This window comes from Oryzias latipes, chromosome 17, assembly GCF_002234675.1.
Source record: "Oryzias latipes chromosome 17, ASM223467v1".
NCBI classification, from domain to species: Eukaryota; Metazoa; Chordata; class Actinopteri; order Beloniformes; family Adrianichthyidae; genus Oryzias; species Oryzias latipes.
The window spans coordinates 4,796,893-4,811,631 of record NC_019875.2 but is presented as its reverse complement, the minus strand read 5'-3'; the positions used below and the strand labels follow the sequence as shown (position 1 = coordinate 4,811,631).

Below are 14,739 nucleotides of genomic sequence, written 5' to 3'. Positions count from 1 at the left end.
ACCACACACACCAACAAAAATATGTGTACTGTAGGCTGCAAATGAAACAGTTTTCATATTTTCTGTTGAGTTTATTTGGTTTTAAAATCTAATCATTTCACAGCTTTTATTTTGGTGGGATTTTGTTAACATTGACAAGCTAGATTTCTAAAAGAAAGTCCTTAACTTTCTCACCATTCGAGTCCAACAGCCTCTTTTAGAGAAATGCACAGGTTTATAAACCAGGAAGCAGATTTGAAACAAGACGTCAAGTGCTAAATGAGGAAAAAACACTTTCAGGATCAAAAACGTTTGGGCGAGAAAAAGTTTTAAGAATGATACTTTATTCTTCACAGCATTAGTTTGTCTGTAACAATCTGCTACCAAAGCTCAGAGCGATATGAAAATAAGCTGACGGGAGCTGCTGAGCCCAATCCGGCGTGTTTCAGTCACAGGATTCACAACACTGGATCAGGAGTCCTGATGAAATCGCCACAGTTTGCAAACCGTGACTCAAGTGGGGGGTGGGGGGTGTTACGCTTGCATTATTCACACACTTTAAGTGATTAACCACAAGAAAACATAAACGCTGAAAAGAACATTTGCATTTTCACATAAACACCCGACTGAAAGTCGGTCATGCCAAGCGCCTTGAAATAACTCTGAACTATGAAATGCTCTGCAGCCGCGGGTTTGAGGCCAAATGAAGGGTTTTCCAGCTGATGGGCTGCATCTCTTCACACATTCAAACAGAGCCTGCACATCACCAAAGATGCACAACATGAAACTAAACACACGTGACGTTTCCCGTGTTCGCCGTACGCTGCTGCGTATCGGTTTGCTGCTCATCAGCCGTGAAGAGCAACACAGATCTGCTGTTTAAAGAAACCGTTGACTCATTTAAACATTAATGGAAGGCTTTGATTAAAAAAAAAGACGTATTTAGTTTTTGATGCCAGAATATTAGATAAAATATATCCTATGCAGATAGACCGATCCTAAAGTCTTCAATACTGAAATGTCTAAATCAGTGGTTCTCTTGGAATAGTCGGGGTTCTTACTTTATGGCACAGTGGTCATTTCCTGACATGCTTCATTCGCCTTAAGCTGACTTACGAGGACTACTCTTTATTCGATCCTAACCCGAATCATTTAAAGCACAGGGTTCTCTCGCACCCCTCCCTTCAGAAATGGCTTCATTTCTGCTCCCCCCCCCCCCCCCTCTCTCTTTCACGGTCTTGGCACAGCAGATATAACAACGTGGTCCCTGCAAACGTCTTGGCTTCTGCTAAAGCTGCATTCCTCCCTGGAAACTGAAGAGGTTTAGGTGCTGGGGCCTGGACACTAGCCTTCTTCTTGGACACCTGTTTTAAGAACAAAAACCCCCCATCTTTGCGAGCTTCAGCGGACCCCTACAGCTGACCAGCGGTGGAGACGGACAGCTTCGCTCGGCTCACATGTTGGTGTCTCTCCTGTCTTTGCTCGGCGAGGGCTTCGCAGGATCCTTTGCGGTTTTTCCATTGGTCAGGGTTGCCGTGTCAGTGGGAGGAGCCGTGGGGACGGCGGCGCGTTTGGTGTGCTCTTCGCTGCGTGCCTCCGGGCTCGGCTGTGTGGGAGGGGCCTGCTCCGCCGCCGGCGGCACTGCCACTTCCTGTTGCTGTTTGTGGCTCTGGAGGAGGCGGAGCTGGACTCTGAGCTCCAGGATGGCCTCCTGCTCCTCATGGATGGCCTGGTTCAGGTGGGTGTTTTTGTTCTGTGGGGACACCAAAACATATTTATTCTCCACACTAAAAAGCTTCACACAGCCCAGCTTGGCATCTTTTCTCACCTCCAACTCCTCGTTTTGCTTCTGCAGATCTTCTAGAATCATCTGAAGCTCCTCCTCATCTTCACTCTCACTCTCGCTGTCAGATGAATACTCCTCCGTCTCACTGCGACCCTGCTGCCGGCTAATCAGACATCTCCAGGTCACAGTGGGAACCACGCCCCCCCCCCTGCCTGCTCCAGGTCCTCCCCTTACCTCTGTATGTCAGCGATCTCCGCTCGCAGCCTCTCAATCTCTTCCTTCTCAGTAGCAATCTGTCTGCGCAGCACCTGCTCCAGGGAGATCAGCTCCTCCTGCTCCGTCAGGATCTCGTTTTCCTGATTTTACAGAGGAATAAAACCCTGTTGTAGTTTCCAACTGCAAGCAGAATTCAAAGGTTTGGGTGAATTGTGCACCTGTGATAACAGCAGGTGGATGACTTCCTCTTCGTTCTCGGTCATTTCCTCTTTTGAAACATCTTCCTTTGACAAGCTGGCGATCTCCTGGGCAATCTTGCTCTCACACTCCTGATGCCCACAGAGGTTTGGTGTAAAGACGACGTCAGACAGATCTCTCTCTGTTCCCGCACGGGGACAGCTTACCTGACGCTTCGCCTCCCTCAGCTTGCGTTTCAGAGCAGTCAGGATCCTCTGAACCTCCCAGAGTCGCTCCTCTTTGGATAAATCCTTCACACCCGCCTGCAGGTCTCTGTGCAAGCAGTTCAGGAGGAACTCCTGCCAACAAACACCGTCATAGTACTGCTTCAATCTGATGCTGCAGCAGCCAAGCATTTTCATTTATTAAAGAGGAAAAACAGTCGAATGCTGCTGTCGCTGTGACACTAAGCTAAGCTAAAAAAAAAAAAAAAGGTCAAACTTTGGCTGGAGTGAGCTCACCTGCCGACGGATCTCCTCTTTGATGCTCTCCGCCGTCTCAGGCAGCGCCGGCATCGTTGCCATGTTGGACCAGCGCAGCGGCCGCACCACCGGCTTCAAGACGACGTCTCCAAACAGCTCCTTCACGTGAGTGAAGAACACATACAGAACCCGGTTCCCAATCTGAAATCATCAAAAAGAGGAGTCACACGGGTTTCTGTTGTGAGGCTGGACTCTTTCTGCAACATACAAACATGAACCTCACATATTTACAGGGTGGATTCCAGTCACTGAACATCCTGTTTCAAGTATCTGTCCTGCTGCTGCTGCTGCTACTGGGGAATAAGTGGAGCAGCAGCAGCAGCAGCAGCAGCAGAGACATGTCCTGCGAGGATAAATTAGCTCCATTAAACTGGGCCAGAGTGTCAGAGATGAACTGACTTACTGATCCAAATAGAAGTGGGTTGCTGGGCTGATTAAAGCCCATCATTTCTTATTCATATTGAGTCTGCATGTTGCTGCTGGGTGTCCCTGTGCCGGTCCCCAGCCCGGATAATATACAAGTTTCTGTCAGGAGGGGCATCCGGCGTAAAAATCTCTGCCAAACCACCTTTAAGAATCAGCGGAATGGCTGTGGCGACCCCTACAGGGATGTGCCGAGAGGTGGACAGCAGCTGCATCTTGTCGTCGTCTTCTTCCATTACGCAGCAGAGACTCTGACCTGTATGGTCGGGTTGAGGACGATGGAGATGTTCTGAATGTTCATCTTGGTGTCTGCCTCTCTGGCGATGACGTGGTCCATGTGCGTGACGAGCCAAGACAGAAGGAGTTTGCTCTCCGGCGGCACTTCGGCCAGCAGCCTCTGGAACTCCGTCACCTTCTCGGCCTCCGCCTGCCGCCCGCAGGCGTCCTCCAGGCGCTGGGCCAGGTCTCGGTGCAGCAGGTTGTCTGGCAGCTCGCGGAGGTACTGCTTCAGCAGGCTGGCCACCGTGTGAGGATCGTACTCCTCCAGACACGGGCACTCCTCGCGGTCGTACGCCGCCTTCAGTTCATCCACTTTGGACTTCATACCTGAACAGAAGTGGGAGTCAGTAATCGCAAAGACCTTAAAGATATTTCACCAGAAAACCTTTGGTACCTGAGACCCGGTAGATGCCCTCACACTTCATGCCATAGTTTTCAATGTAGTCCACACATTCTCTGAAGACGGCCGGCAGCTGGATGCCGTCGTACAGAGCTGTCCTCTTGACCGCTTCCGTCAGGGGGGCTCCAAAGATGGGCCTGAAGGTGGGGGTCTCCACGGGGACCGGCTCTGCCTCTGTGGCAGGCTTCTTCTTCTTCTTTTTCTCCTTCCACTGTTTGACTACATCTGCCGCGGTCAGGTCCTTGGACTTTTTCTCCTTGGCCTTGTCCTCTTTGGGGCCCTTCTCCTTCACCTTAAAGTCCTTCTCTTTCTTTTTGGAGAAGCTCGGCTTCTTGAACACGTGGATTCCTTTGGAGCGCTTCATCTTCGACGGGCTCTCCGCTTCATCGGCTGAACTGTCCTCCTGGAAGGCGGCGTATCCCTCCGCTGTGAAAAACAAAACAAAAAAAAAGAGAGGCAGAAACGGGTTAAATCTGATGGGAGAAGCGTTTTGTTTTCTTATTGGCCGCCTGCGTCCGCGCTGTGATAGCAGCCGAAGAGTAACAGGAAGAGAGATGCGTGAGAGACACCAGATAGCAGCGCGGTGAGAATAGGGAATTGGGAAAAACAGGTCAGCCAGAGATGTAGTAGTTCCCAGAGGACCTCGCCACTTCAAAACAGACGCAATTAGTTTTTCTTAGAACAAACAAGCTCTTCTCGGACACAGAAGGTCTCTTTCCTCAGTGTTTGTCTCCTCTCTAGATCTGCCTTCATGTGTAGAGGTACACCTGTCCTGGTCTCTGTGGGCGTGTCCTCAAACCGTCCACCTCTTTCTCGCTGCTATCGTGCACGCGCACAGCAGCTCCACGCGGGCACGGAGCAGCACAAAATGTACAGAAGAACGACATCCAGATCAGAAATGTGAACGCCGTGAAAACAGAGCATTCAAAGTAGATTTTTACTTTTATCACTGAAGGATTTCTAATATTTTGACCCAAAGACAAACTGGGAGTCTATTAAAAGTAGGATTTTTAGTATTTGTGAAACCATGAAAGAGATGAAGACACATACCACACCTACGACACAGCAGCACTTTAAATGCACGGACAGCTGGGACCTTAACCACAGCAGCTTCAGACCCATCAGCAAACTGTTTTTCCAGAAAAAGGTTGTTTTTGTTTCAAATTCTGTCTTTGACGAGCCTCTTTGTGAGCCGTGCCGTCACTTAGTTGAGATGCTGTTAACTGGAATTCAGCAGCACTGTGGGTGTCACCCCCCCCCTCTAGCATACAGCTCTCCCTCACATGGTAAAGACTCCATGAAAACCATCAAACACTATTACAAGCTCATCTTATTATCATTGTTAATCCATCTGAAAATGTGTAAATAAAGAAATGAATGGCTGCCATACCTCACAGGGAAAATAGTTTTGTAAAGCCATGCAGCCTCACAGACTAAAGACAGGACATGCATTACAAATCAGGCTCTGATTCTTTATTCACTGATGTAAAAAAACAATAAAAGTCTTAAAAGAAAGTCTGTTCTTACTTCTTTTCTCCTTCTTCTTGAACTTGTTCTTTTTCTTTCCGTGCTCTTTATCATCATCGGAGACGTAGGTGTCAGGAGGCTCATGATGATGTCCATCATGGGGCGGCGATGGTTCACCCGTGCGATACAACCCAGGAAACTTGGTGGGACTGATCTCCTCAGAACTGGGGGTGCGGGCCACGCCCCCTTGGTGCTCAGCCCTGCGCTGCTCTCCAGGGCTGCTGCTGGGCGGCAGGAAGCACTCCGTCATGGCTCCACTGGCCTTATTGCTCCTCTAACCAACACACCACCTCCCTATCAAACCTGCCGTGGACAAAAAAGTTTCACTTGGATAATAAACGCTGTAAACACACCAAAGCAGAAAAAGGTTTGCCTTGCAGTTTCACCTAAAAGGGCTGAGCTCAGCTCCTAAAAGGTGAATCTGCAAGAAGATTTAGGAGCGCAATGTGCAAACTCTTTTATTCACAAAAAGTTACATCACATTTCAAGGTATTCTGTAATCACCTTATGAGTGAGATTGCGTCATGCCTAAATAAACGTTCTGTTTTTAGGTCTTCAAATACGAAAACTACTCTATTAGATATGAATGAATCACTCAAATAAAACATTTTGTTTACTTAAAAGGCCTTCTATTAATAAAAAAAAATTAAATAACATAAACTTAAATTACCCACAACTCTGTATGAAGCCAACATCTCCTTAATCTTGAAGAAAGACAGAGACGAGGCCGATCCAGCTAATTACAGACCCATTGCTCTCCAAAACTTTGATCGGAAGGTAATTACCAAAATTTTAGCAACCAGATTAAACACGTATTTGACTTCTATTATCCACCCTGACCAGACAGGATTCATCCCTGGCAGACTTTCCTTTTCCAATGTTAGGCGTCTTCTGAACACCATCTTTGCCGACCACAATGGCTCTGATGAAGCTGCGGTTTTGAGTCTTGATGCGCATAAAGCCTTCGACCAGGTTGAATGGCTTTACCTGTTTGAATCACTGCGAAGGTTTGGGTTTGGTGAAACGTTTATATCTTGGGTGGAACTAATATATGCAGGTCCGTTGTGCTCAATCCTGACTAATGGGGAGAGATCATCACCATTTCCGTTACAGCGTTCTGTCCAGCAGGGCTGCCCTCTTTCTCCTGCCCTGTTCGCCTTAGCTTTGGAATCTCTTGCTGTTAAAATAAGAGCACATCCACATATCCATGGCCTTGTGGTTGGAGGAGCAGAAACTCTTATTAGCTTGTATGCAGACGATGTATTGTTATACTTGCGCAATGCTGAGGAGTTTGTGCCCCTTCTTATTGATTTGATAACAACCTTTGGAAAAATTTCAGGGTACACAATAAATTGGACTAAAAGTGAATTAATGCCTTTATCTAAAACTTATCCGCCAAATTCTATTCAAAACGCTACTTTTAAAATAACCTATGACCATTTCACTTACCTGGGCCTGACTATTCCTAAAGACCCAAAATTAATCTTTACCTTGAATTTCACAAAATTTTTATCAAAATTAAAGCAGAATATTGACTCTTGGAAGACCCTTCCCTTATCCATGATCGGCCGAATAAACTCCATAAAAATGGTTTCTCTGCCTAGATTCTTGTATTTGTGTCAGAATCTCCCTATTTACCTCACAGCCTCCTTCTTTAAAGAGTTGGACTCAATAATCACTTCTTATATCTGGAATAATAAAAATGCTCGAATCTCAAAGTCGCATTTGCAAAAATCCAAGTTGGAAGGAGGTCTTGGCCTGCCGGAATTCAAACACTATTACTGGGCTGCTAATATCAGAGCATTGATGTTCTGGCAGCAGGGATCGCCGGACACCATTGGTCCCACCACTCCGCTGTGGGTTAAGATGGAGGCCGGGGGAGTGAGAGATTTCTCATGTTTACAGGCTCTGCTCTTCTCCAAACTGGAGAGGGCGGAGTCTCTCCGGAAACTGGGTTTTGTCCTAAAGCAATCAGTGCGCATTTTAAATCAAATTAGAAGCATTCTTTCTTTGCCAGACATTTCTGTTCAGTCACCAATATGCCATAATCACTCTTTCTTGCCTCCTTGTGATGACAAATTGTATCAGGAATGGAATGAGAGGGGTTTGTCCAAACTTGAAGATTTATACATAGATAAAAAATTTGCATCATTTAATCAACTTAAACAAAACTTTAACATTACCAATTCACACTTCTATAGGTACTTACAAATTAGACATTACTTGCAGTCCAAAATTAAATTATTCCAAGATCTTCCAGCTGAACATGATCTTTATGACATTTTCAAAAGTCCCCCTGGCTCCAGACACTTGCTTTCTAGAATAGTGCATTTATTCGATGGCAGCACCAGGGTGACATCAACAAAAATAAAAGATGCTTGGAGTCAGGAGTTGGGCATAGAAATATCAGAATCTATGTGGGAAAAGTGTTTGTCCAAGATTCACTCGTGCTCAGTTAACAGCAGACACCAACTCATACAATTTAAAATCATCCATCGGCTCCACTACTCCAAAGTACGGTTGCACAAAATATATCCTTCAATTACTCCCATTTGTGATAAATGTAAAATATCTGAAGGCACATTGGCTCATGCTTTTTGGTCTTGTCCCTCATTGGCTGGCTTCTGGAACAGAATATTTGACTGGTATGCCAAAGCCTATCGTTGCTTTATAACACCCGATGCAGAGCTCGCCATTTTTGGCTGCGTACGTACTAGAGCTATCCCAACTGTAATGCAACAACCACTAGAACTTGGGTTAATGACTGCAAAAAGACAAATTTTGCGAGAGTGGAAATCTATGGCTTCTCCATACTTTAAAGTGTGGCTCACTGACATGTTATCTCTCATCCACATGGAAAAAATTCGCCATGTCAGGACTGCCTCAATTAATGTTCACAATAAACTCTGGACACCATTTCTAAATCACTTACAGAAAGTTAAAGTTATTTAGCTCTGTGTTGAGACTGCATTTTTCTGTCTTCTATTTATGTCCTGTTTGGACGGCCTGTGAATAAATATTGAATAGAATGTAACTGGCAATTGTTTATTTACTTGTATTTTTACATTGTGTTTTGTAATGGTCTAAAGAGCACCTGAACTGTTTGTTTTGCCTGTTTGATTTTGTACACTTGAAAATGAAAATAAAATATTGCAAAAGCAAAAAAAATAAAAATAAAAAAAAATAACAAACTTGTGAAAAACAAAGCATAAAAACTGAAGAATTATTCACCATAATCCTAAATATGAGTAAATTAAAATCTGCTTTACAGACTAGATCAACCTGAATGAGTGAGCAGACTGACGTCCACTGATGCTTTCATGGCAATTTTTGGGAACCAAACAATTGCAACAGTCCGCTTTTCCCACCAGATGGGGCTTCTGCCATTCCAGCAATCATCTCCATAACTAAACCTGCCATGTCGGGAACCAACCACAGAACAGCCATGATGTCAGATGACTGGAGTCAAGCAGCACAAGTCACAAAACGGAACCGCAGCAACAGCAGGTCATGCAGAAAGTCATTTACCTCAAAGGGGATGTGGTTTGCTATTTAAGTCTGTTGTCACACTGACATCATTTAACTATTACTAGAATGCTGATACACAAAATGAGGTGTTAGGAGTACATTTCTCTAACTGTGTGAGCTCCTGCAGCCGTGTGTCCCTCCCGCCCTCTTAGATCAGGGGACTGTGCTTTTCCTGCAGCAGCTCCAAAACTCTGGAACGATGTCCCAGTTCATGTCAGACAGTCTGTTTTTAACCCCCACCCCCCCCAATATCTCACCACATTTAATTCATTTTCTTCTATGAAAGGTTGGAGCAGGACGACCAATGATCCAAGGGTCGGAGGTTCAATCCCCGCTTCCCCCCGGTCAACTTTCGTTTAGTCCCTGGGCAAGACACTTCACCCTCACTGTCTAGTGCTGCTTGTGCGTGAATGTCCCAGTGATGGTAGGCGTGAACTGGCAGCCACGCCTCTGTCAGTCTGCCCCGGGGCAGCTGTGGCTACATCAGTAGTTACCATCACCAAGAATGAATGAATAATGGACAAATCCTATCCAATATTATTGTTATTATTATTATATGTTTAGTTTTAATAGTGTATCTTTATAGGAATTTCTTTGGACATATAATCTATTTGTATCCACTTCTTTATACGTTTTTATTCTGTCACTGTACAGCGGCTTAGGTCTGCATGGAGGACAATTTAAATAAAGTTAAATATTATTATCATTATTATTATTATGGTTATTATTATTATATGCCAAATACTGAAAAATGCGTCAGGAAACCCGTTATTTAACAGCCTTCTGTTAAATAACTCTGTCTAAACAAAACAAAGTTAATGTAGAACTAATTATTTTTCTAAATCATCATCAAGTTCATCTTCATCTTCTTTGCTTGGAACTAACTAGCTAAAAACAGCTGTAAGTGTTTCTGAAAACACTTACTCTATGCAGCTTGTCATAAGGTGATATCTATGTGTAAAACCCATCAGTTAATGTCTGCTATGGTTGATTTTGTCGTTTTGACGCTGAAACGTGAAGGGAAGCTGCTGTGGATGTAGGGGCCCATATGCTAACGGGAGCTTAGCTAGCCGCAAACGCGCTAAGCTAGGTGATAAACGAGTCTCTTAACTTCGAAACAAAGCTCCTAACAAACCCGCATAAATCGTCTGGCCCTTACTGCAAGCGCCAGAGCATAAACTGTATTTCCCCAAAGCTGTGTTACACACGAGAGAAGAAAACAAATAACGTAAGAAACTTTACCAAGTCCTGTTCGCTCAATTCCACATTGGAGCTTCCGGTTCCCCGTAAACTAAATAAACACTTTTGCGCATGCGTTGTTGCACAGGTGCATCAGGGGAAATGTAGTTAAAATGGTTTTATCTCAATTCTTCTGTTTTTTGGAAAATAATAATAACCTCCTGAGACCCGGCCCAGTCATTTATGTCCTCTATAATGGAAATTTTGTTTACCTGTATATTTTTAAGGATTTAAGAGATACCTTTCAAAACCCTACTCTACTCTGTAGGACATCCTGGGCTTTCCAGTGATGTGTCACGTGTTGAGTTTGTATGTTAGGGAACTTTAAGTTTTACCTCTACCAAGATGGCTACCAAACCATTTACCTATCTTTATGGAAAGGTGAAAGGCAAGTCAAATATTCTGTATCTATTCCTTTTTTTTACCATGATAATTATAAATATTCTTGGTCATAAACATGTTAGGAACAATGTATTTAGATCTGAAAACAGTGACATGGTTTCTGTTTTAAAACAGCAGGCATTTAATGAATGTCCACTGTAGAGGACACCGGGACCATTTTAATGTATTTAATGGCTGCACATGGTTTTTGGAGAAAAAAGTGAAGCAGAGAGGATTCTATGCCAGATAGTTGGAGAAGATTCAGATTTGGAGCTTTCGGATGATGAAAAGGATGAGATTCAGGAAAAAATAACTTGTTTTTATAATTAACTTGATTTTTTTTTGTGTTTTTAAACGTCTATCATAACAGGTTTACACCTGTGCTAGCAGGGCGCCCTGCCTATCAAGATGACCCCAAAGTTTGTGAATACTAGTGTCTATTCCTGTACTTTTCACAGTACATTGATAACATTTTCGAGGATCTGTTTTTGATCTAGTTGTGTTCCAACTACCGTGGAATCACCCTCCTCAGCCTCCCTGGGAAAGTCTATGCCAGGGTACTGGAGAGGAGAGTCCGTCCTATAGTCGAATCTCAGATCCAGGAACCACAGTGCGGTTTCCGTCCTGGTCGTGGAACAGTGGACCAGCTCTATACCCTATCTGGGGTGGTGGAGGGTTTGCGGGAGTTTGCTCATCCAGTCCATGTGTGTTTTGTGGATTTGGAGAAGGTGTTCGACCACGTCCCCCATATCCTGTGGAGGGTGCTCTGGGATTACAGGGTCCGGGGAGCCTTTTTGAGGGCTGTCCGGTCTCTGCATGACCGGAACAAGACCTTGGTTCACATAGCCGGCAGTAAGTCAAACCTGTTCCCGGTGGAAGTTGGACTCTGGCAGGGATGCTCTTTATCATAGTTCTGTTCATAGTTTTTATGGACAGAATTTCTAGGGCACAGGCAGGGGCCGGGGGGGGGTCTGGTTTGGGAACCACAGGATTTCATCTCTGCTTTTTGCAGATGACGTTGTCCTGTTGGCTTCATTAAGCCGGGACCTGCAGCGTGCATTGGGGCGGTTTGTGGTATAGTAGAGTGTGAAGCGGCTGGGATGAAGGTCAGCACCGCTAAATCTGAGGCCATGGTCCTCGACCAGAGAAAGGTAGTTTGCCATCTCTCGGTGGGTGGAGTGTCCCTGCCCCAGGTGGAGAAGTTTAAATATCTTGGGGTCTTGTCCATGAGAGGGGGAAGACAGAAGCGTGAGATTGACAGGCGGATAGGAGCAGCGTCCGTAGTTATGCGGTCGCTGTTCCGGTCCGTTGTGGTGAAAAGAGAGCTGAGCCAAAAAGCAAATCTCTCAATTTACTGGTCAATCTTCCTCTGTAGCAGATGGTCCAACAAGTGGCAATAGAGTGATATAGAGTTTTATTTAAAAATTTAAAATTTAATGTTTTTTGGGTGAATATCACTCTAAAGTTTTAATCTGCTCCTTTTTTCTGATTTTCCTATTTGAGTGTTCTATTTTCACAGAAATGTCGTCCTGTTGTCCTCTACAGTGGACGTGTTGGGAAATTAAAATAAAAAGTATTTTTTTTAAATTAAAATTGTAAGGTGTTTTTTTAGGCCCAAATAGATAGGAAATCACACAAAAACAAAAACTGGAAGACACTTTTTTTCCCTCAGTTCTCAGGAGGATAATTAAATATATTTACTATACTAAATAACGCACAACATTTAACTGAAATATTTTTAGGAAGGATTGAAATGAAAAATGAAAACACTAACTCTTCATCTCTTTTAATTGTTTTAAAAAAAGCATAATTCAATTCAAATGTAAAACATAAAAAATATATGAATTTTTTTATATCTTTACGGCTCAAAATCTGGTAGCTTGATGTTATTACCATCCATCATCTAGCCATCTTTAAAAACCACGGAATCTGTAGTGGGGTCACAGGGTTGCTGGAGCCAACGCAGCTACTGTTGAGTGAAGGCGGGGTTCATCCTGAACAGGTCAGGGCTACACAACCACACTCACATTTACAACCACAGAGAATTTATATCACCTATGAAGCATGTTTTTGGACTGTGGGAGGAAGCCAGAGTTCCTGGAGAAAACCCACGCATGCACGGAAAGAACATGCAAACTCCACACAGGAAGAACCAGGATTTGAACCAAGGCTTCTTACTGTAAGTCACAGTGTTAGCCACTGCTTAACCGTCGTTACATAAAATTTAACATGGACTAAAATAACTAAATAAAATTGTGTGATTAAAAAAAAAAGACATTAGTTAAGCAAAATAATTAAAGAACGAGAAAATAATTGAAAGAACATGCTAACCCCTTAAAGCAGCATGAATTGGGAATAGTTTTTGTTCCCAGAAAACATTTTAATATCATGGATTGGACGTCTTCAACACCTGTTATTCATTTATTTTTCTTCAGCAACACTCTGCAGGCCGAGGACACCCGTTGTAGATTGAAAAGCAGTTTCTCATTCTTGCTGGGTATCAGATTTCAGCGTCCAACAGTTTGGGGCCTCCTTTGTTTCATTTCTTGTTCAACAATGCATCGAATGTTTGAGAAGGTCACAGGCAGGCTTAGGCAGCTCCAGCTCTCGTTGTTTGCTGTAGTGATGCAGAACGTGCCAGACGTGTTTTGAAAGAGCTGACGTTCTTCTTCGGAAGAGCTGCCTAAAGAACCGAATATCCTTTTGCATTTTCAGTCCTGCAACAGACGAGCACGTTATGGCAAGAACTGCAGTACACGTGGACTGCAGCAGATGCTGGACTCTAAACGGAGCTGATGAGCTCCTCTTTCAGCAGGACGGTGCTTTCCCAGCCAAAATTCAGGGGGGGAACGTTCAGCTTCGATGGTTCCTGAGATACTGTTAATATTTATAATGTTGAGGGTTTCAGAGCTCATACTGTGGTAACATGATGCAAACATCAGAGCCGGGATTGGAAAACACAAAAAGACATTTTTAACACAGTCTGGATGCATGCGGAAAAGCAGTGATGATTACCCAATGGATGTGTTTGTGGGGGTATTAAGGCAACAAAAGAAAAAACACGTTAAAGGTGTTTTATCAAACATTTCATGTGGAGGGAGTACATCAAAACAACACATGCTCTCCATTTAAAAGGAAAAATATGAGAAACATTGTCGAGAGTCAGACTGCACAACACTAACCATATCAGAAATATGGAGATTTTAGACCATTTTGAAATGAAATAAAATCTAGTCACAAAGCTATGTTTTCTCGATTTAAGGATATTTTTTCCATAGGAAAGTGTGTTGATAACTCATTTTTCTTGCAGAGCAGAATATAAGACTTTTTCTCTTATAAACGAGTTTTACTTCCTGAAGATTCCGTTTTTGCTGTGTGGGTGAAATTCATCATCTTTGCTTTCATTCCATCGTGTTTTAGATTTATTTTAGATAGAAAAACACTTGTTTTATTCTTTGGGGGGGTGGGATTGCATCACAGTGAACAGGTGCCCCCCATTAAAAGTGCTTGGCTGTTTCATAACCGCTGTGTTGTCTCCATCGCTTTCTTGGCTGAGAAGCGTCTGGAACCCATAAAGAATGTTTAGGCTGTGGTATCATTTCGATGGCAGCCACAAGCTCACAATCATTCCATCTCCTGCATGAGAGAAGCTGTCAAGAGCTGCTGGAAAAGCCCAAATTTGGTGAGACTGCTTGTGATCATGTGTGCTTTCCTAAACGCTGCGGTTGAACTCCGAGCTAGTGGTCATTCCAACACGTGAAACAAATTAGGCCTCTGATCATCTTTTCTGGCACGGCCTGCTCCAAACCACAGCTGCAGTGGCGAAATGAGGTCGGGATTCAACATCACAAAAAAAGACAAACAAGCTCTCATTGTGCGTCTGCTGGAGGAGTCCGAGCACGCTGCTGTCGCACGCCAATTGGGAACATAATCAGCGACAGAGCACCCTGCTGCTTTTGGAAAACGGACAGGCATTACAAAGGGAATTTGTGTGTGGCAGAGACATTGGCATGGGTAAATGTTTTCCTCTTGGCATGAATGAGACGGTCAGTGAACACCGAACACCTGTAGACCCAGTGGAGCAACAAAAACAACTTTGTTTCCCCAGGAAATGATGCGTTTCCTGACTTGGACAACACCAAGCTAAGCGTGGACGATGGGCAACCAGGAACAGAAACATTTGGTATTATATTTTTGACGTGTACTGCTTCAGATAATTATATATATTTGCTTCAAATAAAACCCCTGGGTGAACAATGAGC

General features: G+C 44.0%; 1 protein-coding gene across 2 annotated transcripts; it reads right to left on the bottom strand.

The window, feature by feature from the left end:
* Positions 1-301: 301 nt before the first annotated feature.
* Positions 302-10,216, bottom strand: ralbp1 (ralA binding protein 1). Of its 2 annotated transcripts, XM_023965253.1 has the most exons (10): positions 10,100-10,216; positions 5,330-5,632; positions 3,797-4,228; positions 3,380-3,729; positions 2,680-2,841; positions 2,386-2,517; positions 2,200-2,310; positions 2,000-2,121; positions 1,808-1,928; positions 1,433-1,732 (listed from the first exon to the last, which is right to left on the bottom strand). In XM_023965253.1, the coding sequence occupies exons 2-10, from the start codon at positions 5,577-5,579 to the stop codon at positions 1,433-1,435; spliced, it is 1,980 nt and encodes a 659-aa protein (XP_023821021.1). In that variant the 5' UTR covers positions 5,580-5,632; positions 10,100-10,216. The 2 variants fall into 2 exon arrangements, with proteins under 2 accessions (XP_020566379.1, XP_023821021.1); XM_020710720.2 differs by lacking the exon at positions 10,100-10,216 and having other exon boundaries at positions 302-1,732; positions 5,330-5,579.
* Positions 10,217-14,739: the final 4,523 nt, after the last annotated feature.